Source organism: Phlebotomus papatasi, chromosome 2, assembly GCF_024763615.1.
Source record: "Phlebotomus papatasi isolate M1 chromosome 2, Ppap_2.1, whole genome shotgun sequence".
NCBI classification, from domain to species: Eukaryota; Metazoa; Arthropoda; class Insecta; order Diptera; family Psychodidae; genus Phlebotomus; species Phlebotomus papatasi.
Genome location: NC_077223.1, coordinates 80,278,169 through 80,305,794, shown reverse-complemented (window position 1 = coordinate 80,305,794; position 27,626 = coordinate 80,278,169). Strand labels below are relative to the sequence as shown.

General features: G+C 35.2%; 3 protein-coding genes across 3 annotated transcripts; 2 read left to right on the top strand and 1 right to left on the bottom strand.

Moving 5' to 3' along the window:
* Positions 1-52: 52 nt before the first annotated feature.
* LOC129804592 (probable arginine--tRNA ligase, cytoplasmic) lies at positions 53-26,487 on the bottom strand. The gene is made up of 7 exons (XM_055852075.1): positions 26,343-26,487; positions 19,278-19,424; positions 18,869-19,203; positions 6,788-7,391; positions 676-1,146; positions 282-585; positions 53-218 (listed from the first exon to the last, which is right to left on the bottom strand). Exons 1-7 carry the CDS (start codon positions 26,385-26,387, stop codon positions 109-111), a joined length of 2,016 nt encoding a protein of 671 aa, XP_055708050.1. The 5' UTR covers positions 26,388-26,487; the 3' UTR covers positions 53-108.
* On the top strand, positions 11,774-19,962 carry LOC129804601 (apolipoprotein D-like). The gene is made up of 2 exons (XM_055852091.1): positions 11,774-12,999; positions 18,240-19,962. Exons 1-2 carry the CDS (start codon positions 12,743-12,745, stop codon positions 18,724-18,726), a joined length of 744 nt encoding a protein of 247 aa, XP_055708066.1. The 5' UTR covers positions 11,774-12,742; the 3' UTR covers positions 18,727-19,962.
* Positions 25,274-26,424, top strand: LOC129804599 (collagenase-like). The gene has a single exon (XM_055852089.1). The coding sequence runs from the start codon at positions 25,288-25,290 to the stop codon at positions 26,251-26,253; it is 966 nt and encodes a 321-aa protein (XP_055708064.1). The 5' UTR covers positions 25,274-25,287; the 3' UTR covers positions 26,254-26,424.
* Positions 26,488-27,626: the final 1,139 nt, after the last annotated feature.

Sequence of the window (27,626 nt, the reverse complement as noted above, 5' to 3'; positions counted from 1 at the left end):
AAAGAAATTAAAAAATTCCACCGGATTACGCATATGAAACTTTAAAATTAAATTTTTGCAACTTCAAGTACTTCTTTATTAATTGTCAAAAAAGGCTTCAAGTACCTTTTACATCTTCTCAACAAGCCCAATTCCAAGAATGTGGAAACATTTCTCGAGGACACGAGCTGTTGCTTCGGCCAGAAGAACACGGCTGTGATTAATCTTGATGATTTCTCCTGAAAACAAAAATCCATCAATGAGAAAGTAGAACAAACATTAAAATTTCTTCCATTACCCACCTGCTTTATTCTTTTCAATGCAGTAGCACTTGTCGTAGAAGTCTGCAAAAGCCGTGGCAATCTCATAGGTAAAGTCACAGAGATGATTCAACAGGAAATCCTTTGAGAGCTTCAGCAGAACATCACCAAATCGAAACAGTACTTTGGCCAAATTCCATTCTTTTTCGTGATCGAGATCAATAGTTGTGGCTTGAACGAGATCATTGGACAATTTAAAATGTTCTGCACAATTTCTAGCTATCGACTTAATTCGCGTGTACGCATAGAGAAGATAAACTGCTGTGTTCCCCTTATCGTCCAGCATCTGCAATAAATATTCAATTTAAATGTCATGATGGAATCTCGTATGCGCTCGCAGGGGGTGAAACAAATTGAGATTCTATCTTATACGAACCTGATCAAATGAAAATACATAGTCACTGATACGATTGTGCGATAAATCAGCATATTTAATGCATCCATAAGTAACGGCTTCTTGTGCAATTTTCAACTCTTCTGGCGTTAATTGCTCATGTCGTCCTTTTTCTTTCAACTTAGCCAACGATCTCTGCAATCCCTCATCCAGCAATGCCGTAAGCTTGACGGTATCGCCAGATCGTGTCTTGAACTTCTTCCCATCTTCACCCAGCACCACGCCAAAACCAACATGATCCACTCGATGGATCTCCTTGTTAATTAGACCAGTTCGCTCAGAACATGCAAAGATGGTTTGAAAATGTGTTGCCTGACCAGAATCTGTCACATAAATCAACCAGTCGACTTTTTCCTCCACAATTCTCTGCTTTATAGCAGCCATATCCGATGTATCATACGTATATCCACCGTCAGACTTCACAATAGTCAATGGGATTCCTCTGTTTTCACCCTAAAATCACCCCAAAGTTAAAGTCAATACAAAGAGCTTAGCCAAAGTCTGGATTAATTTATTCCAGTTAAAATTCTTCAGGTAAGTTTGGAATTGAACTTAGCTCTTTCGAATCTTTTGAGACTTTGAGTACCCAAAGGAAATTATCGATACTCTGGGAAAAACAATTTTTTCAACTATTCGAATCAATAAAAATGCAAATTCGTGTAAATTACAAACTATAGGGGAAGTGTGCCAAATTTTGGCCAGCTTCTAATTTCGGAAACTTTGAGTGTAATTTCGGCCATGGAAATAAATAAATTAAAATTATGTATGTTATCTTCGAATAGTCAATGAAACTATTTTGCTTTTAAATATTTATTCATTTTCATTTTCATTTTCATTTTCATTCATCGCTAAATATTAAACTCGTTCCGTTTGACGTTTTGAAATTTTCTATCCGTTGCGTCACAAAAGGTGGTAAGAAAAAAGGTGGCCGGTATTTCATTCAAAGTGGCCGGAATACTACCCAAAGCAATGTCCATATTTTTATTAATTTTTCAATATTTTAGGAAGTGATTTAAAAATAACAAAGATGATAAATAAGTTTTCAAGGTTCCATACAACCTTCCCGAAAAGGAAGTAATAAAAAATATCAATATGAATTAAAAATATTGCATTTCAAACTTAGGACTTCGGTGCTCATATGCAACTATGCCGAAATTTAGCACACTTACCCTAAGAATGTCTAAATATAAGATTTTTTTTCAGCAGTGTAATTAATTCCTGAACTAAGATATCATTGACCAAAACATTCTTGAATTTGGTTCGCCGGATATGTTACAGCCCGGAAAGAATTAAGGCCCAGGGTCGGTTTAATGAAGCCAAAGTTCATATTCTGTATTCGCTTCCGTCGAAATTTTGTTGAATATTCGCAAAAAAAATAAAAATAAAATTGGCTCAACCCGACTCTTTACCCCGAAAATTCAACTCAAAATCGAGTTTTCACGCATTCCGAGTTCGGAACACCTAAAGTTGTAATGAGCCCGTCAAATAATATCTGCAGATATCTTTAAGATTTCTGTAGAGAAAATCTACACCTCTACAGAATATCTGCAGATAATATCTGTAGATATTCTTACGAATTTTATTTGGGCTTGGGACAAAATTCGTCAGAATATTTCGGCAGATTTTCTGACGAATCTCTGACGAATTTCTGTAGATATTCTGCCGATTTTCTGTAGACTTTTTCTACATTCCAGACTTTCCAGACAAGATGTGTCAGAAGATGGAAAAATTTTTCACTGAAGTTTGCAAAATTCAATAGTTATTTTTTGTGATATCACGGTGTTTATATAAAATAAAGAATTCTGCGACGCCGTGTTACAAGTAGAGAAAAGTGAAGTGAAAACTTTAAACAGAGTGTCGACCAAAATTTCGTGTTTTTGTATCATTCGATTGGCGATTTTTAAGAAATTAGTATTTTTGCTCGCAGTTTTTTTACTTATCTAAAATGTGCACTCGGTAATGCTTGTTAAGCAGAGCATACAATTTTCTTTATAACTTCTACAGTTTCTTCATAAATCAACAATATTTTTGTGAAGTAATGGAGGTTATGCAGATTTTCTAGGGAGAAATTCTGCCGAAAATCTGCAGATTTTCTCTGAATGTACTAGAATATACCGTTAAAATTCAAAAAAACCTCCGAGTAAAATCGGCAGGTAGAGCAATGATTTGACGGGAGATCACCTGGAAAGAATCTCAGCTACCATAAGCTTATCTGGGCTTATCACTGGTCATTTTCTATTAAGTGAGATTCTTAACAATCTTACCTACTATAATTCTAACAAAATTTCATGTCTTCCGATCACGCCCAAACTTTGCCAAAACGACTTTTGACACTTCCTGATCACGAATATGTAGATAGCTAAAAAACGTTCCCGTCCGTTCGCTCTCTGGAGCTTAATAGCTCCCAAACTAAAAGAGATATCGACTTGCGGTTTTCGGCAAAGGTTTATATATTGGTTAAAAATTGCAACTTGGTGCATTGACCTCCACCCCCCCCCCCCAACTTCCGTCATTTTGAATACCCTCCTTTTTTGTTTTTTCAATAGCTCCGCCCCTAGGATGATTAACTAACGGATGGATCATTTTGATTCACAAATGGTACATTTTTCTTAAATTCTTTATAATTTTTAAGTCTTTAGATCCCACAAAAATAAATTTAACATGAAATGGTAGCCACATAGGGTAAGTGTGCTAAATTCCGGCCAGCTTGCAATTTCGGCCACCTTTTTTGTTCCTTGAATTTCCATGAACTTTTAGATTTTACGTACTCTAGAGATTATACGATGCAAAAGAATAACAAAAAATGTAGCTTCGACAAACGAGATTACGTGAAAAAGATATTGGAAGAATTCCCGAAGGGCAAGGAACTATGAGAATGAAGGTGGCCGAAATAAGGCACTAAAGCTATGTCTATATTTTTATTCAATTTAAAATGTATTAAGAATGATTTTAGAGTAACTAAAGGCGGTAAACTCTTTACAAGGTTCCAAGCAACACTCTTTTAGAAGAAAGAATAAAAAAAATCAATTTGTATTTAAAATATTGCATTTTAAACTTGAGACTTTGACGCTTGCATGCAACTATGCCGAAATTTGGCACACTTACCCTATACAGAGAATATATTAGGTGAGATTCTTAACAAAATCTCACCTACTATAATCCTAACAAAATTTCATGTCGTCCGATCGACCTCAAATTTGGCCAAAATGTGTTTCGCCACTTCCTGATTCCGAATATATATGTGGCTAAGTTACGTTCCCGGCCGGCCGGCCGGCCGGCCGGCCGGCCGCTCTTTGGAGCTTAATAGCTCCTAAACTAAAAAAGATATCGACTTGCGGTTTTCGGCAAAGGTTATATATCGGGTGAAAATTGCAACTTGGTGCATAGACCCCCCACCCCCCACCCCTCCTTCCGCCATTTTGAAGACCCCCCTTTTTTTGTTTTCTCAATAGCTCCGCCCCTATGGCATTCAGCGGACTCAAATTTTAGTATGTTATAGCTGGGCCTTAGAGCTTTCCATCAATACCAAACTTAAGGTCCCCCGACCCCCCTGACCCGAGCTATAAGGGTCCAAAAAAAATTTCTTAAAATGGCCATAACTCCGGTTCTATTTGTCAGAATTTAAAAAGTGAGGGCTTTTTGGAAAGCCCTCATGAAATGCCACTTCCCCTTCTAACATCGCAAGTTCATAAAACCACCGCTAGGGGCGCTTTTTTTAAAAAGAAAATTTTTAAATCTTAAAAGTTAAATAACTCAAAAATTCCATTGTGCATCGGGCTGAAAATTTAGTATGTTGTAGCCGTTGATTATACCTATCAAACAAAAAAAACCTTAAGTCGATCCATAACCCCTGACCCGAGCTATAAGGGGTCAAAGTTCGAAAATTGACCGGCCTCTATCTCCGGTTCTAATTAACATTTTGAGCTAAATTTTGGGTTTTGGGTTTCGTCTCGATGAGCACTTTCAGATGGAAGTTCTAAAAGTCACCACAGGTAGCGCTGCGATAGCGTCAAAATTCATCAAAATTCAAACTAATTTTTCTCAAAAACGGCATTGTGCAAGTTAATCAAATTTTAGAGTGTTGTAGTCTACGTTATGAGGTTTCCAAAAAGTGATGTGATTTCGCTGGTTACAATAGGACCGGAGATATGAGGGGTCAAAGTTCACGAAATTCAAAACATCATATCTCCGGTTCTATTTGACCGATTTTGACGTGTGAGAGATCAAATGAAAGCTCTCACAAAATGCTACAACTTTCTAGAACATTTGAACTTCGTGGGGCCAACACCAGGGGGGCCACAGTCGAAAAACCAATTTCAATATCACATAACCTCAATTATCTCGACTGTCGCTGAACCGATTTTGATGATTACTTCGACATAATTGTAGAGAACATTTGTCTCTATATTTCGTCCATACATCATTTTTCGATCAGATAATACGATCTGACCGATTTTGTCGTTTAAGTGTGAAAAAATTGACTTTTCCCATAATAACGCTTTGAAACCACTCAGATGCCAATTTGACTGCCTCTTCTCGACCAAGGCACTTAAAATAGGGTTTTAAATGGAAAGTCTCACAAAATACAACAATTCTTTGATGTAATTGAAGTTCATCAAATGAACATTTGGGGCGCTCTGGTCGAAAAAAACGAGTTCAGAAACAAACAATCTCGATTATCTCGGCTTCTGATCAATCGATGAAATCAAGTTCTGTGGCAAAATTATGGAGAACATTCTGGTCTACATTTCACCCATATATCACTTTTCTGTCAGTCCATCTAAATCTTTGATATTTTGGTTTAAATACAAAATTTGTATAATTTCACGAATTTGATTCAAGATAACTGAATGGCGTACCCCAACTTCAGCTCTAAATCGAATTTTGGCATGCATTCCGAGTTAGCTCACGTTAAGAATCTCACCTATATAAGTCGGTTAGAATTATCTATCCCTTTTAAATAGTTTAAGCACAAAAGGCGAACAAAACAAAAAAAAAGTTCATTGAAATCGGTTAATAAAAATTATATTAGAGTCTGATCCATTTGGATTGTAAGGGTCGGGTACAGTAAGGTGGAGTTGGGACGGATGCACCCCACCGTTAGAATTGTCTCGATCTCAGTTAAAATATAGGCTAAAATTTCATCGAAATCACTTCATAAACACTAAAAATATGGTCCGGTCAAGAAATTTTCGATTATAGCTCAGGTCAGGGAACATTGAGGGACAAGTGCGACCCACCGTTGGAAAGTTCTCGACCTCAGCTATAACATACTAAAATTTAAAGAAAAACCATCGTTTAGTTTTCGAAATATTCGACATCGAAATTTCTAAAATAGATTTTTTGATTACTCGGACTTTCGATTAAATCAAATGAAATTGAGATGTCAGAATGGTTGTAGTACTACACGAGACCTTTCCAAAACATCAAAATTATTCGAATTCCGATTATTGGAATAGGAGATATGGCTATTTGAAAATTAAATATTTGACCTCTTATAGTTTGGATCAGGCGGGTCGGGATCGGGAAGGCTTAAATTTTTTTTTTAATCGAAAAGGATCAGCTATAACATACTAAGATTTGAGCCCGATCGATGCCATAGCGACCGAACAATTTAGAAAAAAAACAAAAAGGCTAGGTTTTCAAAATGGCGGAAGGAAGGGCGAGAGGTTAATACACAGTTGAAATTTTCACTCGATATATAACCTTTCCCGAAAACCTCAAATCGATATCTCTTGTTTAAGAGTTATTAAGCTCGAAATGTATTTTTTAAAGATTGAAGTGTGTCCAAGTATGCCCTAATCTTTAATTTAAAAAAAGCTAATTTTAATTAGCTTCAGTTTTTTTTTAATAGATCTTTTAGGAATGAGGCGTGGTCTAAATTGTTTTATTACTTGAATCCTGCAAAAAATATCATCAAATTGGGAATTGGATCAACGGAAAATTACCCATTGTATCTATAAAATTGCATTACAAAGATTCTGGCTAATTTATATTAAATATTAAACCGAATGCCGAACTGATCTCTTGAATATATTAATTTAGAATTTCACCGAAAAATTGTAAGATCACTAAAAAAAATCAGCTAACTCACCGAATTTTCTGAACTCCACATGATCTTCCTTCCGTCATCCTCCTCCAGGAATTTCCCCTTTGTCAACTCCTCAACAATGGCAACCATCCTCTGTTGGTAAAAACTTTCTCCGCGTTCAATTATTTTCACTCCCAAACGATCATAGATCACTTGAAAGTCCCTCCTGGATACATCACAAATATCCTGCCACGCCTTAATGATCTCCTTATCTCCAGCCTGAAGTTTCACAACACACGCATACGCTCGTGCCTTGAAATCCTCTTCAGTGTCAAATCTCTTCTTTGACTCTTTATAGAATGCCTGAAGATCACTAATTGAAGCTGACTTCTTGGCATAATCCGGAAATGTGTCTTGCAAATGTGCAATGAGCATACCAAATTGTGTTCCCCAATCACCAATATGATTAATTCGCAGAACATCGTGATTGAAGAACTCAAGAAGGCGACATATAGAATCACCGATGATCGTTGATCTCAGATGACCCACGTGCATCTCCTTGGCGACGTTGGGCGATGAAAAATCCACCACAACTCGTTTTCTTGCCATACATGGTGCCTGTACACCATCCACCAAGATGCTCTTTATCAGACCCGCAACGCATTCCCTGCGGAAATTAATGTGTCAGAGATGTACTTAATATATGAGAAAATTGAACTCGAAAATTATGATTGGGATCTCTCTCTATCGAAGGGGTAGATCAATGGCAAATTGAAATGACATTGATTTTGTTGAAGAGATTTTAGTCATTTTGAATAAGACAAATTAGAACCTGTTTCATGAAATGTTTTAATTTAATTATTAGACGCTACTTATTCAAGAGCTACAACATTTCATAGAGGATCTTGATCTTTTCGCAAATGAAATTTCTAGACCTGTATTATTATTTCATTTTTATAGACGGATAGGGTTGTCAGTCCTAAATAAATGCCGTGAAGATCGGTATATGTGATGGATGTAATTTCTTTTACAGATAAATTCATAGAATCGAGTAGGGAAAACTGGGGCACCACCAAATAGGGGTACCATCAAACACTGCGATTTTTTAAATAAGTATAAGATTTTAGAGAATGAGACTTATATGGTTGGTAAATATCGAAAAATGTATGGTGAAACAATTTTCCTTTTTCTGGAAAATTGCATTGTTTTACATCATTCTTATATGCATTGATATGCAGCCTATACCCAAGGCTATATAATAGGGTAACCAGCATTTTTTTTTAAATTCACAGTTTTCTTGGAAAATTTAGTCAAAAGCACATCTTTCAAAAGTGTTTGGTGGTACCCCAGTTTCCCCTATTTTTTGCAAATGATCCTGCACTGAGAAAAAAAGAGGCTACGATTAAATTTATCGTCATAACTTTAACACTTTTCGGGTGTAAAAATATATCAATATTTTTTAATGTTAATTTTACACCTTTTGAGGGTAAATTCAACATGAGAAAAGGCTAACTTTAACCATCAATACACCTAAAAAGGGTAATATTTACACCGATTTCGGATCAATAATGCAGGGTAAAATTAACATTTCCGGAATGTTATTTTAACTTTTTCGGATTTCTCTCAGTCAGTGTGGAGTGGTTACAACTCACAATGCATGGAGGAGATTCGACTGTGAGTTGCATTTTGGGAATAATGAATCATATAAAATATGAATAAAGCAAATTACACCTAAACAAACATTTTGTACAGTTGTTCGTAAATGTTCGTGAATTCCTATTGGAAACTTCCGAAATGCTTGTTCATCGTATAACTCACAAATAAGTTCGTAAAAGTTTGTACTTTTCCACAAACATTGTTTGTGACATAATCACTAGACGATCATTTTTTGTTCTTTTACAAACGTATGTTCGTAAACATACAAAACAGGTTCGTAAAATTCTGTCATTTGTTCGTAAATTTTTGCCAAATAAACAAAAAGTTACAAACAAATGGCAAAATTTTACGAACCTTTTGTATGTTTACAAACACTTACGAACAAATGTTTGTAAAAGTACAAAAAATAATCGTCAAATGATCATCTTGCGAACAGTGTTTGTGAAAAAAAGTACAAATTTTTACGAACTTTTTTGTGGGTTACATGATTTACGAGCATTTCGTGAGTCCCCGTTAGGAATTCACAAACATTTACGAACAATTTTACAACATATTTTTTTCTGTGTAATTTCAAGTCAAATTGGATTAAACGTTGACGCGATTCTTTATTCTAAAATTTTTGGAGTTGGCTTATTTCCTATTTTAAATAATTTGATCACACAAGACAAACAAACGAAAATACGGGTCATATAAATCGTTAGTAAACGCCAGAGACCTTAGAGACAGATTTATGCCCAGCGCACAATAACTTTTATTTTGTAAACATGTTTTCTACATTTCAATGGAAATGAATGAAATATAGATCTAGTCATCTCGCTCACTCTCACAGGAAATTTCGAAAACATGTTTACAAACAAAAGTTATTGTGCGTTGAGCATTAAAGCAGAGTGGGGAGGGCTATGACATATCGTAGGAAAAACTCCAGTCTTAAGGTATCTACAGGGTGGCTGAAAAAAATGCAACAACTTTCAGAGCGCATAGCTGTCAAACCGCTGGTGACAGCGGTTTCATATTTTGCATAGTGGCAGTTTATTTTATTGGCTAAAATCCTACAAAAGCATTTTCGATAATATTTTGTAAAACTTTTTTAAACCGTAATGGAACTCAAACGTGACAATTTAATGTCGCTATATTTTGCAGGAAATACAGAAGCAAGTATCGTTAGGGCTCTTCGAAACCCTGATAATAATTAAACTTTCCGTTTTTTGAAACATAACTTGGTACAGAGATACCAGTACCATTTTAAAATGATTTGGTAGAGATCTAGAAAAATTGCTTCATCGGTAGTCATCGTTCTTAAAGTGAAGAAGTAAATTGAACAAAATCTGCGTCACATATGCAAACAAACGATCTCTGAGACGCATAGATCGTAAATAACCATGAAATAAATATTGTTAAAGAACCTCTATGTGTAGCCTTAAAAATCCTGAAAAGGATGAGATTTCATCGATCCTCAAGAAAAAAGTTATGCTCGATCGACGAAGGAGTAAATTTGCTCGCACGTTCATGGTCAGTTCCAGAATGTCATTTTTTCTGATAAGAAAAATTTTCAATTGAGCAATTGATATGCAAACAAAACGATTGTGTCTATCTGAAGGAGAAATCATACGATAATTTAGATGTTCGAATGGCCATCGGAAGTCAAGGAACACCTTTTTGATGGTCTGGACTTCCTTGAAGACAAATTATCGCTTTCCACTCGGGTTTTTAGGCTGCACCGTCAAAATGAATGACAATGTGTTTCTGGAAATTGTCCTGGAAGGAGAGTTGGAGTCGTGGACAAACAAAAATTTTAATAAGTTGAGAATTTGGGTAAGAATTGCAATGAAAATGCGTCAATTAACGAAATACGGTAAGGTACGACTCCGATAGAGTCAACTCCTAAAAATTTTAAACACCGTGAAAAAATCTGCAAAATTCCAGGTTTAATGTCAAACTTTTAAACTAATTTTGTTAAGTGAGAACTTGAGAAAATTTTTAACGAGTAAAATAGTATCAACAACGATTAATAAGTTAGAATATTGCAGATATACAAGAATCAAATGCGTTGACTCTATCGGAGTCGTACTGTATTTGTTTTTGAGCTCATGAGGACTATACTCCTAATAATCGGTTATTGGTTATCTTAGTTCGAAGGCGATTTTTCACAATCTTCATTTCGGAAAAGGACCGCTGATTATAAGTAATTTTAACTTTGTGACCATTGTGACGATAGTGTTCTTCTTGAAAATAGACGCTCTTAAAATGTGCGGACCTGGCGTCCTGGACCCTACAGAACCACCCAAATCTAGCCCTGTGCTAGATTATCAAATTCCAACAATTAGAACCAAAACTATATCAATTTTAAAATTTTTAACTATTTATTAGGATCACGAGGACCGGAAAAGCTTTCAAGTTCTTTAATCGTACGGTCTTAGGCCCAGATATATCGTACTAAAATTTGAGATCAATCCATGATATATATGGGGTTGAATTTATTAGGAAAACAAAATTTGGGGATCTGCCAGCAATATTTTACAACGTTCATCCGAATTTATCCCTTGCCTAAAACCACTTGTAGATATCTGTTTTAGTTCACTCTCCAGAAGCGTTTCTATTACATAAAAACGGACGGCCAGAAAAATCGATTTTAACAGTAATAGGTTTGGTAATCTAGGTGTCACAACGTGTATCTAAATCAGAGGCGTGCAAGAACCGTTGCGAAACCGAATAAACGTCAAATGAAACATGTACGTCAACGGTCAAAGCGCTACCAGAACAAACTTATTTTGACGTTTATTCGGTTTCAACGGTTCTTGCACACCTCTGATCTAAATGCAAAGTTTAGGATCGTGACAAGGTCGGATTTCGCTTCGGACCGCAGAGGTTGAGATTGTAAAGAATCTCAGCTAACCCGCTGCTCTAGGCCCCCGTGACCACATTAGTCCGCACAGGGACGTTTTTGTTGGATGCGACCTACCATCTTTTTTTCAAATGCGTGCCCTTGTTTTTCTTATTCGTCTTGTCTCGACTGGAACCCTGGAATACTTGGCCTCTCTCTTGACGAGGGGGGGTTCGGCCAGGGTTCAGGGATTCATTGTGCCTAAAGCAGAGCGGGAAACTTTTTACCGCACTCTATTTGTTAAAGGAGTTGCTTTATACAACGCACTTCCCCGTGAGGCTCGTGACTCTCATTTTGGGAATTCAAAGGCATTTCCAGACTGGGTTTCTCTATTATCTTTGCTTTCTTCATCATCTCTTCCTCAAATTTCGTATTGGCACATTTTTTCCTCACATTCTTTTTTTCTTTTATTTTCTTTTGTTTTTCCCTGCCACGCAATTGTAAGAGGATTGTAGCCTATTTTTCATGGTTTTTCAATAAACTTAAACTTAAACTTAAACTTAAACTAACTGTGAACTTTAGCGGGAAATTAGTTTTCCACAAACTGAAAATGGGAAACACTTTAATTTCTCAAACTTAAAGCCTTCAAATGTTATAGGTATCTTTATCCGTACAGGGGTTCTGGAATTAACAAAATCAATTGTTGATCTGCAATGCTCTGTGCAATTTTTCTTTGGTATTTATGCACCCCTAAAGTCTAGAATATAACATATTTTCTCACTTGGACATATCCAATTTAGATATTTCACGGTATTTTATTTCATTAATCCTCGCGCTATCGATGAAGAACAATTAATAATTTCTTACGGCCTGAGTGGCAAAAGAGATGAGCTGAAGTTTTGTCTATCTTTGAAGCTTAATTTAAATAAAAGACAAAACACACAAAGTGAAAACTTTCCACAATTCACAATGCGTGGGTCGATGAAATAGTAAATGTTTCTCCATATTGGACACCTGCCGTGAGTAAACCCTTGCTTTAGTAAGTTCCAGGGGGAGAGAAGGTAGAGACATAAACCAGAAGAGTCTCATGGGCTTGGGAGGAAATTGAACTTGTTGTTAACGGTGGATTCTAAGAGAATTTGTGATTTAAAATTAAAAATAATTGTTATTAAATATTTGCGCAATTCTGACATGTGATAATTCAACAAATGGAATCCAGACAAACAACACTATTCTACAGGTTACATGGAGGTTTGGTATTGGAGAAAGAAGTAAAAAAAAAAGCACCAAGAGAGAAATCTTCCCAAGCCACCTACACATTTATGATACGATGGGACTGGCAAGGAAAGGAATAATATATAAAATATTCTCGAGAGGTTATTTGCACTATCGTGCAAGACGACAAGTCAAGGTACAAATTTACCGTTAAGTACGGGTATAAAAGAACATGAGAATTCTCATCGCGAGTTCAGTTCTTGTCTATTTCGCCACTCAAGTGGTTGAGCGTTCTAGAAGAAGAGCACCTTAGTCCACACACAAAGATGCGCTTTGGAATCTTTCTTTCTGTGATTTGTTTGCTTGTCCTCTGGGACTCAGCCACTGGACAATTTCCAACATTTGGACGATGTCCAGATTATGCACCAGTGGCTGATTTTGACAAAGAGCGCTTCCTGGGCATGTGGTACGAGCAGGAGCGATACTTCACACTCACCGATTTGGCCTCAAAGTGCACATCAATATACTACGAACGTCGAGCAGACAACAAACTCTACGCCAATAATGGTGTAGTCAATAGACTGTGAGTACAATTTAGTTTATTCACTGAGAAAAATCCGAAAAAGTTAAAATAACATTCCGGAAATGTTAATTTTACCCTGTATTATTGATCCGAAATCGGTGTAAATATTACCCTTTTTATGTGTATTGATGGTTAAAGTTACCCTTTTTCATGTTGATTTTACCCTTAAAAAGGTGTGAAATCAAGATTAAAAAATGTTGATATATTTTTACATCTAAAAAACGTTAAAGTTATGAGGAAAAAAAGTTAATCGCACCCTCTTTTTTTCTCAGTGTTATTATTATTAAATATAAAGGTTTCTTGGTATCAACTCCTTTTCTTTTTTGTGCTAAATAAATTCTGTGCGTTTGGTGTGCTTAGTTATTCTGAGATTTGTTTATTTATTATGAATCTTTTGCATGCTTTGCACTTAAATGTAAGTGATTAATTTTTGTGAAATCGTTTAGTGAAGTTAAAATTTTAGTGATAAATATTGAATAATTAGTTGAACAATTAATCTTATGCTAGATTATGCTTATAAACTTTAATAAGAGTGAATCCATAAATTAGTGCACAACATATATCCTAAGATAAATGGGTTTGGAATGGCAATGCATGCCAGGTTTTCAAAATTCTCGAACATCAAGCCTTAACTAAAATTATTAGTCTAGATCTAGATTAATAAAGTCATTAAGCAGTCTAATTTAGTTCAGACGATTTGAACTGATTTATAAATTAAGTAAAAGATTGCCCAAGATAGCGTAGGAATTATAAAGTCCAGTCAAGTTAATCAAAAAAATAGTAATCGATTTACAACCGTTTCAATACCGATTTATAACTCATTATAATCTATTCAAACTTGATAGAAACTCAAAGACCTTTCTAACGAACCCAAACTTGCCCCTATCGGTTGAAAAATATGCTCTCTAGTCTTTTTTAACTTTGACCTTGAAAAACTTTTATTAGAAATAATTCAAGAGTATTTATGAATATATGCGAAATGTTTAGACAATAGCTTATGCTTGGATAATTTTGGTGTCATCATCTGTTCTTTTTCTAAAAAAATTGTCAAAAAGAGACTACTCTTTCGAATTTACCCTTGAATAATTTCTAATAAAAAGAAGTTTTCAAGGTGAAAGGTTAAAATAACTCTGGAAAGCGTATAGGTCAACCGAATGGGGTCATATTCACATCGAACAGACTGGGCTTTTTTACATGGTCATTGCTTTTTTACTCCTTCATTGCTTTTTTACACGTGGAAAAAATATTCAAAAAATTGAGGCATCAAACCAATTTTTGCATCAATTTGAGCTTTTTCCGTTCTCTGAGACAATATTCTGTAAAAAGAAAATGATATTTTAGTAAAATTAGCCAAATTTAAATACCTTGAACAAAAAGCAAAAAGCAATTGCCCGGTCAATTGCTTTTTCTTGACACTTTCATATTACATAGTCCGTTAACATTCTCTATTTGAATTCATTGTTCGAAATTTCATCGACTACCATCGAAATCAGCTGATGCCAGGAAAAATCAAAACAAAGGAAATTTTACTCATAAAACTTTTGTGAAAACCTTTGAAATACATTTAAAATGAGTCTAGGCTTAGTGAAATTAAAGTTTAGTATAAAATACATGTGAATAATGTGAATTACATTGTTTTGAACAACTGAAAATATTTCCCGCCTTGGACATTTTACGTACACTGGATGGCGCTGTTCTCAGTGAGTTATCCAATCGAAAAAAATGAAGGTGTCATATCACTTCTCCATTGCTTCTTTGAAAATCGATTAAAAGAGCAATGGCCCAGTCTGTTCGATGCTATTGTGTCTTGTTGGAAAGGTCTTGGAATTTTTGCCAAAAATAACGGGTTCGAATCGGTTATAAACCGGTAATGCACTGATTATTGAGCGATAAGAGTAATGTTTGTCCGCAAATCAATTGTATTACTGCTAAGCTAATTTGGGTGACTTTTTAAGTGATTTCAAATCAATTGTGAGCCGATGAGTAATATATGATGCGAAAGTACCTTGAGGTATACCATCAAGCTATGAATTCGAACACTGCGCAAAGCATGGGATGCATTGCCATTTCTTCTTAAAAAAAATGTTCTAAAAATAATACAAAAGTAGACTCAAAGTAAATTAAATTCACTTGTACATTTTAAACCGCTGATATTGTCGTTATGAAATTTTTACTAGAATGCTTCTGATAAAAAATACATTGTTTATTAAAACAGATAATCTCCAATTTTTTCTAAAAAAAAAAATAGATTTCATGAAGTTTTTCTGATGTCAAAAACACTTTTCTTAATCAGTTTTTCTTGAAATTTGAAAAAGATATTTAGATTTCAGGCTTATTAACTTTATTTTATTGCCTCAATTAAAAAAGAAAGTACAATTCAACAATTTTAAGTTAGAAAAAGAAGGATTTAATAAAAGAATTTTCAAAAAAAAATTGGGTCATTAATTAATTTCTAGATCACAGATATTTCGAAGTAACTTATAATCGAAAGCAAGTGAAGAAATATTGAATAGCATAAAACGATTTGATTCTTCCTAAAAGGGGCATTGCATAAAATAATTATAATAATATTTTAGCAATTATTCAAAATCTAAAGTTACGAGAAAATAGTACCGTCGTCGTTGCGACTTTGCATTCTGCTGTTCGTGAGATTTTAATTAGTTCTAGCACTTATTGATAGTCTTTACCGATCCGGTTTACCGTCAAAGTATATAGGAATATGTTGTGTACCAAATAACGTAGAAGGATCCTCAAAAGGATACTTGTAGTTTCAGTAATGTTCAATAAAATTCAGATATAGGTATTTTGCCAAAAAACGGCTCTGTGAAAAAGTTATCTGAAGGTCTAATGCCAAAAGCGGTTTCAGAGTAGTAAATTCCCAAAATCTATTCTAAATTTATCTGGCTAGAATAATCCACTTTGATTTTGTTCATTATTTTTATTAAAATTCTTTTTTCCACTATTACTTTTGTAAGAACGCATGATTTATGTTATAAAATTGCATAGTATGGTCTTTCTAAAGCTTTATTATAGAAGTATTTAGCTAAGAGTTATCCAATTTTTTGTGAACTTAAGATAAAATGACCGAGATCTACAAAATGGTATAGTCGGCATCTTAATTTGACGTTTCTGTCCGGCATTTTTAATAACTGTTAAAACAAAAAACTCATCCGATTTAACTGAAATTTTAGTATGTTCTAGCTAATTTCAAGGCCTTTTCAGAACATATATAAAATACGACGTAAAAAATATTAACGTAAAAGATATTAATTTATGGTTTTCGATGACCCCCTTTATCTCCCCATAAATTGATATTGCCTAGAAACGTTTTTTCCTTCCTCCACGTCATCTTAAGTACTACAAAACTACGTTTCCTCTAAATTAAATTCAAAAACTTCAATTTTTCATTATAAGGTTCTTTTCCCGGGCTTTTACTCTCTAATTACTTTTTTTTAATTTAGTTTAATTTTTCTGTTATGTTTTAGGGTTAGGAAGAATTATTATTCTTGAAATCTATCATTACCCACTTAGTAAATTAAATGAATTAAAATTTATCCATTACGGTGCGTGTACGTAGTGGCAGAAACACGATTATCATAGTAATATTTGCAACGAGTATCGTTTTAAATGTGATTTTTAAGATTGAATATCACAAAAATCGTTGTTAAATCCAATTTTTGAATAACAAAAGACCTTTTTACTACGACAATCGTTGAAAATATTGCTACGATAATCATATTACTTCCATTAAACATGGTAACCGTAGTAATTCTTGATTGTGTTCAGAATTTTGCAATTTAAAATCTTGATAACATTGTGCAACAGCAAAAAAATGTTTTTTCAAATAACCGGTATTTTCGGGTTCCTTGGTGTCTCCCGAGTATATGTCCTAGAGAAAGTTATGGTCCATAACGTCTGGTTTCTGAGCTAGATTAAGATGAAAATCTTTAAGAAATTGGTTAGAAATATTTTGTGAAATTTGTTTTATCTCAAAAATGGTACATCCTGGGATCTTGGCGTCAAAGGATGACTCAAGGATGTGTAGAGAAGGATTCAAGGAAAATATTCCAGGAACGAACCATATCCCTATCTCCTTATTTTCCTCGAAATGTTCCAGATTTTCCCCATAATCCCTAAATATCCTTCAAATCCATTATGAACAACAGACTTTTCATTATCTTATCAATATAAAATTATACTAACTAATAGTTTACCTTACTTTGTAATGAACTATCTAACACATTTCTGACATAGGGGAATCTCGAACTGGTGACTTATAAATGCTATACATCAAAAATACTTTTGGAAAATTTACAATTTACAGTTCTCAACCGATTTGAACCGATTCACAATTCACTCGAAATATCACACAAAATAGTTTTAAGAAAATTAAAATTGATTTTCTCACAAAAATTACTTATCGGTTATGAACCGGTTCATTACCGGTTCACAGCCGATTTGAACTAATTTATAAATCACTCAAAACATTGCCCAAAATTCCATAGATGTAACATATTTGAATATTGAATAAAAATTAGTATCGGTTATGAAGTGGTTTGTTACCGATTCAGTTTTATGGGAAATTCCAAGACCTTTCCAACGACCACAAACACAACACCTTGTGGTTCAAAAATACGCTATCTAGAGCCTTTTTAACTTTGAAATATAAAAAAAGTTATTAGGAATGATTCAATGGTATTTTCGTATAAAGATGAAATGTCCGCCTGATCCAAAAACGAAAATAAAACCGCACGATGGGTTTTCGAGCAGTTCAAAATTTTGGTTTTGGAGAGGAAGGAGATGGGGAGGGGAGGAAAATGAGAAGCATGTTAATGGTCCCAGGGTCGACTTATAGGGTCCACTGAAGGTCCCAACCCAGTGAGCACAGTTACCTGAAAAAGGCAGCGCTTTCCGCATATTTTTGCTGAGTCGACTAGCAAAAATATGCTAATCGGTCAGCAGTTCTCGAACAAAATATGCTAACCGAATATATGGAAATGGTACTGCCTTGCGAGTATATCGTGTTATTAAGGTTGTTAGAAGAATACAGCTGAAAATTCATGTTTTCAGCTGAATTAAACTCGGTTAGCATTTGGTGCTCGATGGGAAGTCTCTGTCTTTAACCGTTTAAGCTCTAGGCGTGGTAACGGTCGGACAGACTTTCATAAAGGAGTTAGACTTTCAGAAAAGATATTTGCTGAATGTTCTAATGAGGGATTTTATTTGTGTTCTATTTGCAGTACCAACGTCCAGAGAATTGTGTCCGGACAGTTGACTCTCTTCGGTCGTGGTACAACAGGAAAGTTCAATGTTCGCTATACAAACACACCAATCGCCTACGATACGACATATAACGTCTTGGACACGGATTACGATGGCTATGCTGTCCTCTACTCCTGCAGCTCCGTCATCCCATTCGGTCACACTGATTTCGTGTGGCTGATGACAAGAGATCGCCTTCCGGCTGGCGATGTCTTGCAACGCGCCTACGGCACCCTGGACAAGTACAAGATATCACGCACATTCTTCGTGGAGACCGATCAGAAGGATTGCGAAACAGTGGCACCCCCCATAGAGGCCTACGACCCCACGGAGCCATCGCAGCGCAGTGAACTGCCCAAGGAGGAAGGAGAAGCCGCTGAGGCAAAGCCTGAGGATTTGCGAAAGGAGGAAGAACCCCCAAAAGCCGAGGAGCCTATGGCCGAAGAGAAAAATGCCACCGAGTGAGAAAAAAAAACGCAAACGGAAGAATCTCCCACTGAAGCTGAAAATTTTTCAACTCTCTCTTTTTTTTTCTAATCTTGCGATAAATTGAATAATAAAAAAAAGAACACAAGAAGAGATCACAAAAAAATATAAGATCACTCACCTCTTTAGGAAGATATTTATAAATCCCGCTCCAGCCACCTCAAACTTTTCCACAATTTCACTCTGTCGCAGTTCCTTCATCACTTCCATCGCAATCTCCCGTGGATTCTTCCCAATTCCACGATCTTTGAAGATTTTTGCAATTGTCATGGCACTATTGAATTGATAATCGCCAAATTTGGCATTATTCGTGGCCGCCATGGTAACATTATCGACAAATTCTCCATCATAGAGACGACTCAGGGCGTCCCTGAAGATGTCAGTCAAGTGATTAAGTATCGAGAATTGGCTATTCACCTTCACTTCACCCACGGTGGTCTTGTACCCAGCTATTGCCTACAAGAAGAATTTTACTCAATTTATTGCACTATTCCCTCAGCACTGGCTATTCTTCCCGCCCTCTCCCTCACCTTATTGAGTATATGCAGACGATGCTTGAGACTCTGATTCTCTACCACGAGCTTCGTGAGTTCTTCATCCTCACAATCAACACCATTTGACGTGCCTGCATCGCTCATTGATCGTATTTCATTCTCCAAGTCCATTGCAATGTCATTCTGTGTCGAGAGAAACACACAAAAAAGCATTTCAATAAACTTCCTCCGAAGAAAAGTAACTTTCCGCGAATGAGTTAGACATCGATAAGATATCAAATTAGTGACTGTGATTGTAGAAAAATAAAAGAGTATTCCAAAACAAAATCAATGGCAAAAGAAATGCCGATTTCAAGTTCACAGATTACAGAAATTTTTTATCAATACGAAAAGAATTAGCTATATGAAACCTTTGTAATCTGAACCTAGATATTTGATTTTTCCGGAACCATATAATATTTTTGAAAGCTAATTATTAAGATTTTCGAATATAGGAAATTCTATCTCGACATTATAAATTATACTGAAGACCTAAACTAAACCTTTGAAAAAAAGGAGTTTGAATACTGTCAAGTATTCCGCGCGCTTCGCTATCTGGATCGTTCATGACTACGCTAACTAGATAAAATGCACTTAAAATAATATTTTTATTTTTATTTCCGTAATATAGTCACTACAGTAACATAATATAACTCTTCAACTTTGAGAAAAAGGAAAAATAATATTTTTATCCATTAAATAAGTGAGTGTAATCGACTCATTTCAATCTTGTGCCAGCTGCGTTCTTCACTAAAAATTTTCTAGCAGTGATAATTTCGCTAATGACAGCTCGTTGATTGAAAACACTTGTTTTTTCATTGTGAAAAAGTTTTTCAAATCCAAAGGTTTAATTCAAAGTGAAGTGCAATCATTCCCCTACAAGGTGAGTAAATCGATTTTCATGAAGTAATAATATTAGGTGAGATTCTGAACTGATTTGAACTTCCTGATCACGAATATATGGATGGCTAAAAACCGTTCCCGTCTGTCCGTCCGCTCTTTGGAGCTTAACTCTTTCGTCTCCTTTGGGACTCTGGGTACCCATGGAAAAAAGAATTTTTTTTAGACTATTTAGAATCGATAAAATTCCGATTCTTGTGGATGATTACAAACTATAAGGATGTCCCAATCTAGGATATTTTTTGCAGAATCCCAATTAATTCCTGAGCTTAGATAATTTTGGTAAAAAATCGTGAATTTTCGATTTTCTGCTTCCTTGCAGATATTGTGACTTTTTTGGTATTTCTAGACCAGAATAAGGAAAAACCTCTCGGTGCCAATAAGTATGATAACTAAAAATTACAAATTGCATAAATTTGAAAAATAAATCTTTCTTAAATCTTTCAGGGAATTCTTTCTTTCAGGGAAGTTTTTCCTGTTTTTCCTGATTTTGGTGAATTCTGATTGTCGATGAAGTGTTTTTTTGGCTCTTGAGAAAGCTTAATGTGTCTACAATAACATCGAGTTGAGAGAAATGTGTTTTAAAGTGTTATTGTATGAAATATTGTGAGGAATCTATTAGAAAGCAGGAATTTCGTGTCTTTTTTATCACTTCCTGGACATTCCAGAGAATACTGGTCAATAATTCTTCTTGTTTTAGTGATCAACATCATAAAGGAGTCCTTTGAGACAGAAAACTAATTCACATACTCGATAATATTGACTTTGGGAAAATTGAAGTTTGTCTTCCTTTCGTTCTTTTGGGGATGAGAGTACCCATGTGTTTTCCTATTTCCCAGAGGCGAAAAAAATTCTTTCTCTGCAAAAGTATCATATTTGACCACTCAGAGTTACAATAAAAAGAGTTTTACTGAAATCTGTTCGCTGGACTATGTTGTGGTCCGGAATGAGTTAAATAACTGAAAAATTCCATTGTGCATCGGGCTGAAATTTTAGTATGTGGTAGCCGCTCATTATAGCTATCAAACAAAAAAAATACTTAAGTCTATCCATAACCCCTGACCCGAGCTATAAGGGGTCAAAGTTCGAAAATTGAACGGCCACTATCTCCGGTTCTAATTAACATTTTGACCTAAATTTTGGGTTTTTGGTTTCGTCTCGATGAGCACTTTCAGATGGAAGTTCAAAAAGTCACCACAGGTGGCGCTGTGATAGCGTCAAAATTCATCGAAATTCAAAGTAACTTTTCTCAAAAACGGCATTGTGCAAGTTATTCAAATTTTAGAGTGTTGTAGACTGGGCTATAAAGTTTTTTTAAAAAGTGGCGTGGGTTCGCTGTGGTTATAATAGAACCGGAGATGAAGGTTTAAATTTCACGAAATTCAAAAATTCATATCTCCGGTTCTAATTGCCGGAGTTTAATGAGTGGGGCATCAAATGAAAGATCTCACAAATTGCTACAACTTTCTAGAACATTTGAACTTCGTGGAACCAACACTAAGGGACGCCACAGTCGAAAACCCAATATCAATATTACATAACCTCAATTATCTCGACACATGCTTAACTGATCTTGATGATTACTTCGACATAATTGTAGAGCACTTTTGTGTCTATATTTCGTACATATATCATTGTCCGCTCAGACTACGCTATCTCTCCGATTTTGCCATTTAAGTGTGAAAAAATTGACTTTCCCATAATAACGCTTTGAAACCACTCAGATGCCAATTTGACTGCTTCTACTCCACCAAGACACCTAAAATAGGCTTTTAAATGGAAATTCTCACAAAATACAACAATTCTTTGATATAGTTGAAGTTTATTAAATGAACACTTGGGGCGCTCTGGGCGAAAAAACGAGTTCAGAAACAAACAACTTCAATTATCTCGGCTTCAGAATAATTGATGAGATCAAGTTCTACGGCAAAATTATAGAGAATATTCTGGTCTACATTTCACCCATATACAATAGACTCTCGCTAATTCGGTTCCTTTAACATCGGGCTACTTTTAAATTCGGGCAGCAGTTAAATTTGAAGAAAGTTTTTTTTTTTACATTTTTCATTTTAGATTGATTATATTGAATGAAGCAAATATGCTCAGATTTGCATTGCTTTGTCTCAGTTGTAATGTCATTTTGCATTATTTTGAGGCTTTCTTGAAATTTATAATTAATATGAGCATGCAAACTTAATATGAGTAGCAGGTGATCAAAAAATCGTTGCATTTCAAAGAATTTGATGCCCGAATTTTTCTCTAACTCGGGTGACATTTCGGTCCCAAATGCCCGAATTTGAGAGAGTCCACTGTATCACTTTTCTGTCAGTCCATCCAAATTCTTGATACTTTGCTTTAAATTGATTCAATTGATTCAAGATAACTGAATGGCGACTCACAATTTCAGCTCTAAATCGAATTTGCATGCACTCCGAGTTAGCTCACGTTAAGAATCTCACCTACATAAGCCGGTTAGGATTATCTGTCCCTTATAATATTGTTTTTAGGGGAGGGTGGGGCAGTTTCACCCCTAAATTGCAAAATAGATTTTTAGACTATTTTGCAAAAAGATGATAAACTGAAGTAAAACTTTGTATATTCTGTGAATTACAGTTGGGTTTAGGGTTAATAAAAATAATAATAATAATCCTTTAATTTTATTGGTCTATTGTGAAGAAGATGATTTTACTTGAATGGTAGAATGGTAGAATTGCGGGGCAATTTCAAGATAAATATGAGCCAATTTTTGAGAAAGATAAAACGTGTAAAACTGTAGATACCAGAATTGATTAAAATTACTATTTTGAAGTCTTCTTAGACTCTAAAACCTAAAAATATAATCGAACAAAAACTTTATAACAGAATTTGAACACTAATTAATGATACAGAGAAAATAAAATATCACCAAAGATTTCCAATTCCAAGCCTATTTCTCATTGAATGAGCAATTTTCTTTGAATTTTTATACGAAAGAAATGTCTTTTGCAGTGCTAGGCCAATTTTGTACATTATTGGATCATTATATCGCCTTAGAACATGTATTTTTTAGTATAACAGTTTTGTAATATTATTTTAAAGTCTTGAATTTTTATAGTACTAAAAAAAATTTACAATATCTTGCTGAAAACATTCTGAAAAGATATTATAACAATTAAATTTATCATTTTCAAGCACTTAAAAACCACTGAAAGATTATTTTTTAAAATTTTTTTTATAAACTTTTAGGAAATACTATTTTCCATAATTTCGAACTTTATCGACAAAAACAGCTACAAAATGTTTTCAATTATCATTTTAAGTTAATTTTGATTAAAAAAGTAAATTGTTAGACACTGGAAACTTCTTCGTGTGTTTGCATGAAACTGCCCCTCACGAAGTTTCGGAACTCAAATCAAAATTGTCAGAAACGTCTTAGATTTTGTTCAACGCTAAATGCCTTATAATAAACATAAAACCACTTGTAATTTAATACAATTATGTTACTTCGATAGATAAGTGCAATAGTTCAGAAATTCTTGAAAATAAAATATTACAAAATGTTTCATTTTGATGCAGTTTTATAAAATCAATTACAGAATTTAAACGAGAAGCGTCACGAAATTAATTATTTTTATGAACATGGGCCTCAGTTATCTCTTCAATAACATAAAGGTTTTATCCCATTCCTTTCAAAGGGATAAGAAGAATATGCGAAAATTGAAACTGCCCCACCCTCCCCTATATTATGTTTCTAAATAAAACAGTGAATAATTCTATGGATTTAGACGAAGTAAAAAAGAATTTCATTAGTCCAAAAACAAGGGTTTAAGCAGGGGCATGACATTTCCTATGTTTCCCATATGTTTCTAGCGAGCCGAAAAAACTTTTGAGTTTACTAACTGTTTTCTGTCATTGTAGAATGAATTAGTAAAAAATACTAATACAAAATAAAAACCAATTTAATAACGAAGATGCAACCGAAAACCCTAAATTGGCAACCTACGTAGTTTTGGAGATATCTCGTGAAATGTGTACGAAAACAGAGGAAAAATTACACTGAAACCGGTCGCGCATTTTTCAGAGTTAATGCCACTTCCCTGGGTTTAAGTAGCACTCTACGGAAAACGATCCGGTTACCGCACCTTACTATTAGAAGTTGCGAAAAATTCTCATTCAGGGCAGGTTCTGTTCTGAATTAAGCTAATATAGATTATTCAAAATTTCACCGAAATCAAAATAAGTATTTTGAAATATCTGACTCGGAATTTTCGAAAATCGATTTTTCATAATTCGTATAATTTTTTAATGATCTGAAGGGTTTTATAGTATATTTGATGAGGATTGTAAGGTAACATGGGGTAATTCGGAATTATATCTATTTTGGAATTTTAAGATTTTGTAACTATTTCCGATGGTCAAAAAGGAAAAGAAAACCACAAAGAAGTACATGACTTTACAATTGAGATTACTACTTCCTTGTTTTTCCCTTTTATAATCTAAAACTGTTAGGAAATCTCAGAGTTCCAAATTCGACCTGATCTTGTCCTAATTTCCATTACGAATAATTCTAGATTACAATAGGGTTTGTGGACATTTAAAAAATTACTTTTAGCGATCTAATATCTTAATTAGTTATATATTTTCATTAAAAAAAATAATTTTATAAAATTCGTGCATAAATCATGGGTGAAAGTTCTCTTTTTTATCAAAGTTATCAAGTTAAACCATCAAAATCCCGCAAGAAATGCGAAATTACTTATAGGAAAATTGCAAAACACTGATCAAAGTAATGATTCAGATTGTAGGCTGTAGGGTATCCACCATTTAAAAACATTTCCTAAACTTCGATTGAGATTTAGCTATCCTGTGATATCTAGAAAATTCTCAATTTCTTCACTAGAGGATTAGAGGAGCACCAGTTGCTGGAAAAGACACTAAAAACTCCCGGTAATTTATGAAAGTGACTCAAAATCTGCGTCTTCCGCGGAGTCGGGGTCAGGAATTTTACGTAACGCCGGCCGATAAGATGGGAGAGACAATCAGTGATTTCCTTATCGGGGTGGATTTTCTTGAGCGAGTATAAAAGAGCTGATGTTCCTAAGAATCCCAAATATTCCGCAAAAATAAAATGAAGTGGTTAGTGATTTTGTGCTGCGCAGTGGCAGCTTCTGCTGCAGTTCTGGAGACTCCTCAAACAATTCCCGAGGATATTCTTGCAGATCCTGTTCAGCCAAAGGAACCTGATGTGATTTCCACGACAATCAATTGGAATGAGGTGCTGCCCGTTTGGAATACTCCCACCTTCTTCGACTGGTTCCCGATCCTTAGGCGCATTCTGACACGCGATCGGGATTCCGAGTGGAATGGCTACATTCTGGGCGGAAGCATTGCTCAGCCAGGGCAATTCCCAGAAACCGTTGCCCTACTCTTCAACCTTCCCATGGCTCATGCTTTCTGTGGAGGTACTCTTGTGTCCAACCGTTGGGTACTAACTTCTGCTCACTGTGGTGGCCTCTCGAATGCTGGGATTGCCATTCTGGGCGCCCATGAAGTCCAGAGCGCCCTTGAATTTGGCCAAGTTCGGATGACTTTCACGAATATCGTACGTCATCCTCACTGGAATCCGGATAACTTCGCAAATGACATTGCTCTCGTGGAATTGGAGCACAATGTGGACTTCACTTGGCGTATCCAAGCGGCTCGTCTGCCCAGCATCCGCAACGTCAACTCCAATTGGTTCAACCAGAGGACACTGGTGAGCGGCTGGGGCAGCCGGAAGGACACCATCTCCACCCAACATCGCTACATTCGTGCTCAAGTACAATCCCGGATAACCTGCACCGTCAGCTATCCAACTCTCTTCCACTCGAATTCCCTGTGCACCCCCGGAAACGAACGCTCTCCCTGCCAGGGCGATTCCGGAGCTGGTCTGTCAATCGTCGAGAGCGACGGACAAAAGACCACAATTGGAATTCTCTCCTTCGGTAGTGGTCTTGGTTGCTTCTCTGGACGTCCTGCTGTGTACACCAATGTCGCCCCTTACCTTACTTGGATCAGCGACGTGTCCGGAATCCCTATCCGTGATAACTTCTAAATGCTTCCCCTTGCCGGGACGTAAACAAAGGCACCGGCCGCGTATTTCGCGAATTTCACCCAAATAAACGACTTCATTTGTTCACTTACCATTCTCTGGAACTTGCTGAACAACTCATCACTCTTGTCACACATTTTTTGAGTCTAATAAATGGTATTTTGAAGAGAAAAATTGCAAAATTCACAAATAGAAAATTCCTGCACGTGGAACAGGTGAAATGTCACAGTACACTGCAAAAAATCTATGACACAACATTTATAATCCACAATTTCCACATTTCCCCACCACGTGTGGAACAAAAGGACGGTTGAATTTTGAATTGCTGAGATTTGAATTCTTCTCCACATACAGGGTGGACAGGGTTCACCATAAAATTTACAAAACTAGTCTTTTCAATAAAATAATACTCCCTCCGTCCCGAAATAAGTCGTACGTTTGGCGAAAAATTAAGGATTAAGGAATGGTTTCAGAGAATGTTTTTGTTATTTGCAAATATTTTGTGTATGAACTATCCTTCATGTTCAGGGATAATATGGGGATCCTATCACGATGGTAAATTGAGGAATCGATTATGTTGAAGTTGTCCATTTTTCGCGTTTTTTTTTTTTTTTAAATAGCTCCAGTTGATAGTTAATTACTACAAGATGGACTGTGATTAACATTACAGGCTAGAATTTGTTCTAAACTTTTAGTATACACAAGTAGAACTCAACAGTTTTTACCGATATCACATTTTTATCTCAAATTTTTCAGAATGAGCAATAAAAAGAACATCCTTTTTTATGTGTTCGAATATCTGGATGCAAAAGATTGTTGTTTTATTTTAGATTGAAAATAAAACGCCAAAATAAGACATTTTTAAGACATTCGTTCCTCAACATGCCACCAAGACTGGACTCCATTTTAGTACTGGACATTAGCAATAGTTCTTTATAAGAGATAATAGTTGATACACAAAACATTTGCCAACAAACTTTACCTTAATTCCAATTTTTCCCAAACGTGTGACTTATTTCGGAACAAGAATTTTTCCCAAACGTACAACTTATTTCGGAACGGAGGGAGTAGAAAATTGGATAAAAAATATGCATCAATTTTATATCATTTAAATTTTATTACTAATTACAAGGAGTTTTTCGGTTTCATATGGCAAAAAATAACTTTTCATCTATAGGGTAAATGTTCTAATTCAAAACCATTTTCAACACATTAAGTTCATATTTTTTCTGAAGAAAATTATATAAATTTGCTCCTTGACTCTTCTAGAATGTTACTGTTTAGTGAAAATTCTTTAGATATAATTTGAAAACTTCTTAAATACAAGAAAAATGCGCGAGTGTAAAATTCTTCTATTGGAAACATATTAATACAAA

Coding starts and splice junctions, on each gene's coding strand:
- LOC129804601 (XM_055852091.1), top strand. CDS start 12,743: ATGCGCTTTGGAATCTTTCTTTCTGTGATTTGTTTGCTTGTCCTCTGG. Junction 13,000..18,239: donor AATGGTGTAGTCAATAGACT/GTGAGTACAATT, acceptor TTCTATTTGCAG/TACCAACGTCCAGAGAATTG.
- LOC129804599 (XM_055852089.1), top strand. CDS start 25,288: ATGAAGTGGTTAGTGATTTTGTGCTGCGCAGTGGCAGCTTCTGCTGCA.
- LOC129804592 (XM_055852075.1), bottom strand. CDS start 26,387: ATGTGTGACAAGAGTGATGAGTTGTTCAGCAAGTTCCAGAGAATG. Junction 1,147..6,787: donor TGTGGAGTTCAGAAAATTCG/GTGAGTTAGCTG, acceptor GGGTGATTTTAG/GGTGAAAACAGAGGAATCCC. Junction 219..281: donor CATTGAAAAGAATAAAGCAG/GTGGGTAATGGA, acceptor TTTTGTTTTCAG/GAGAAATCATCAAGATTAAT.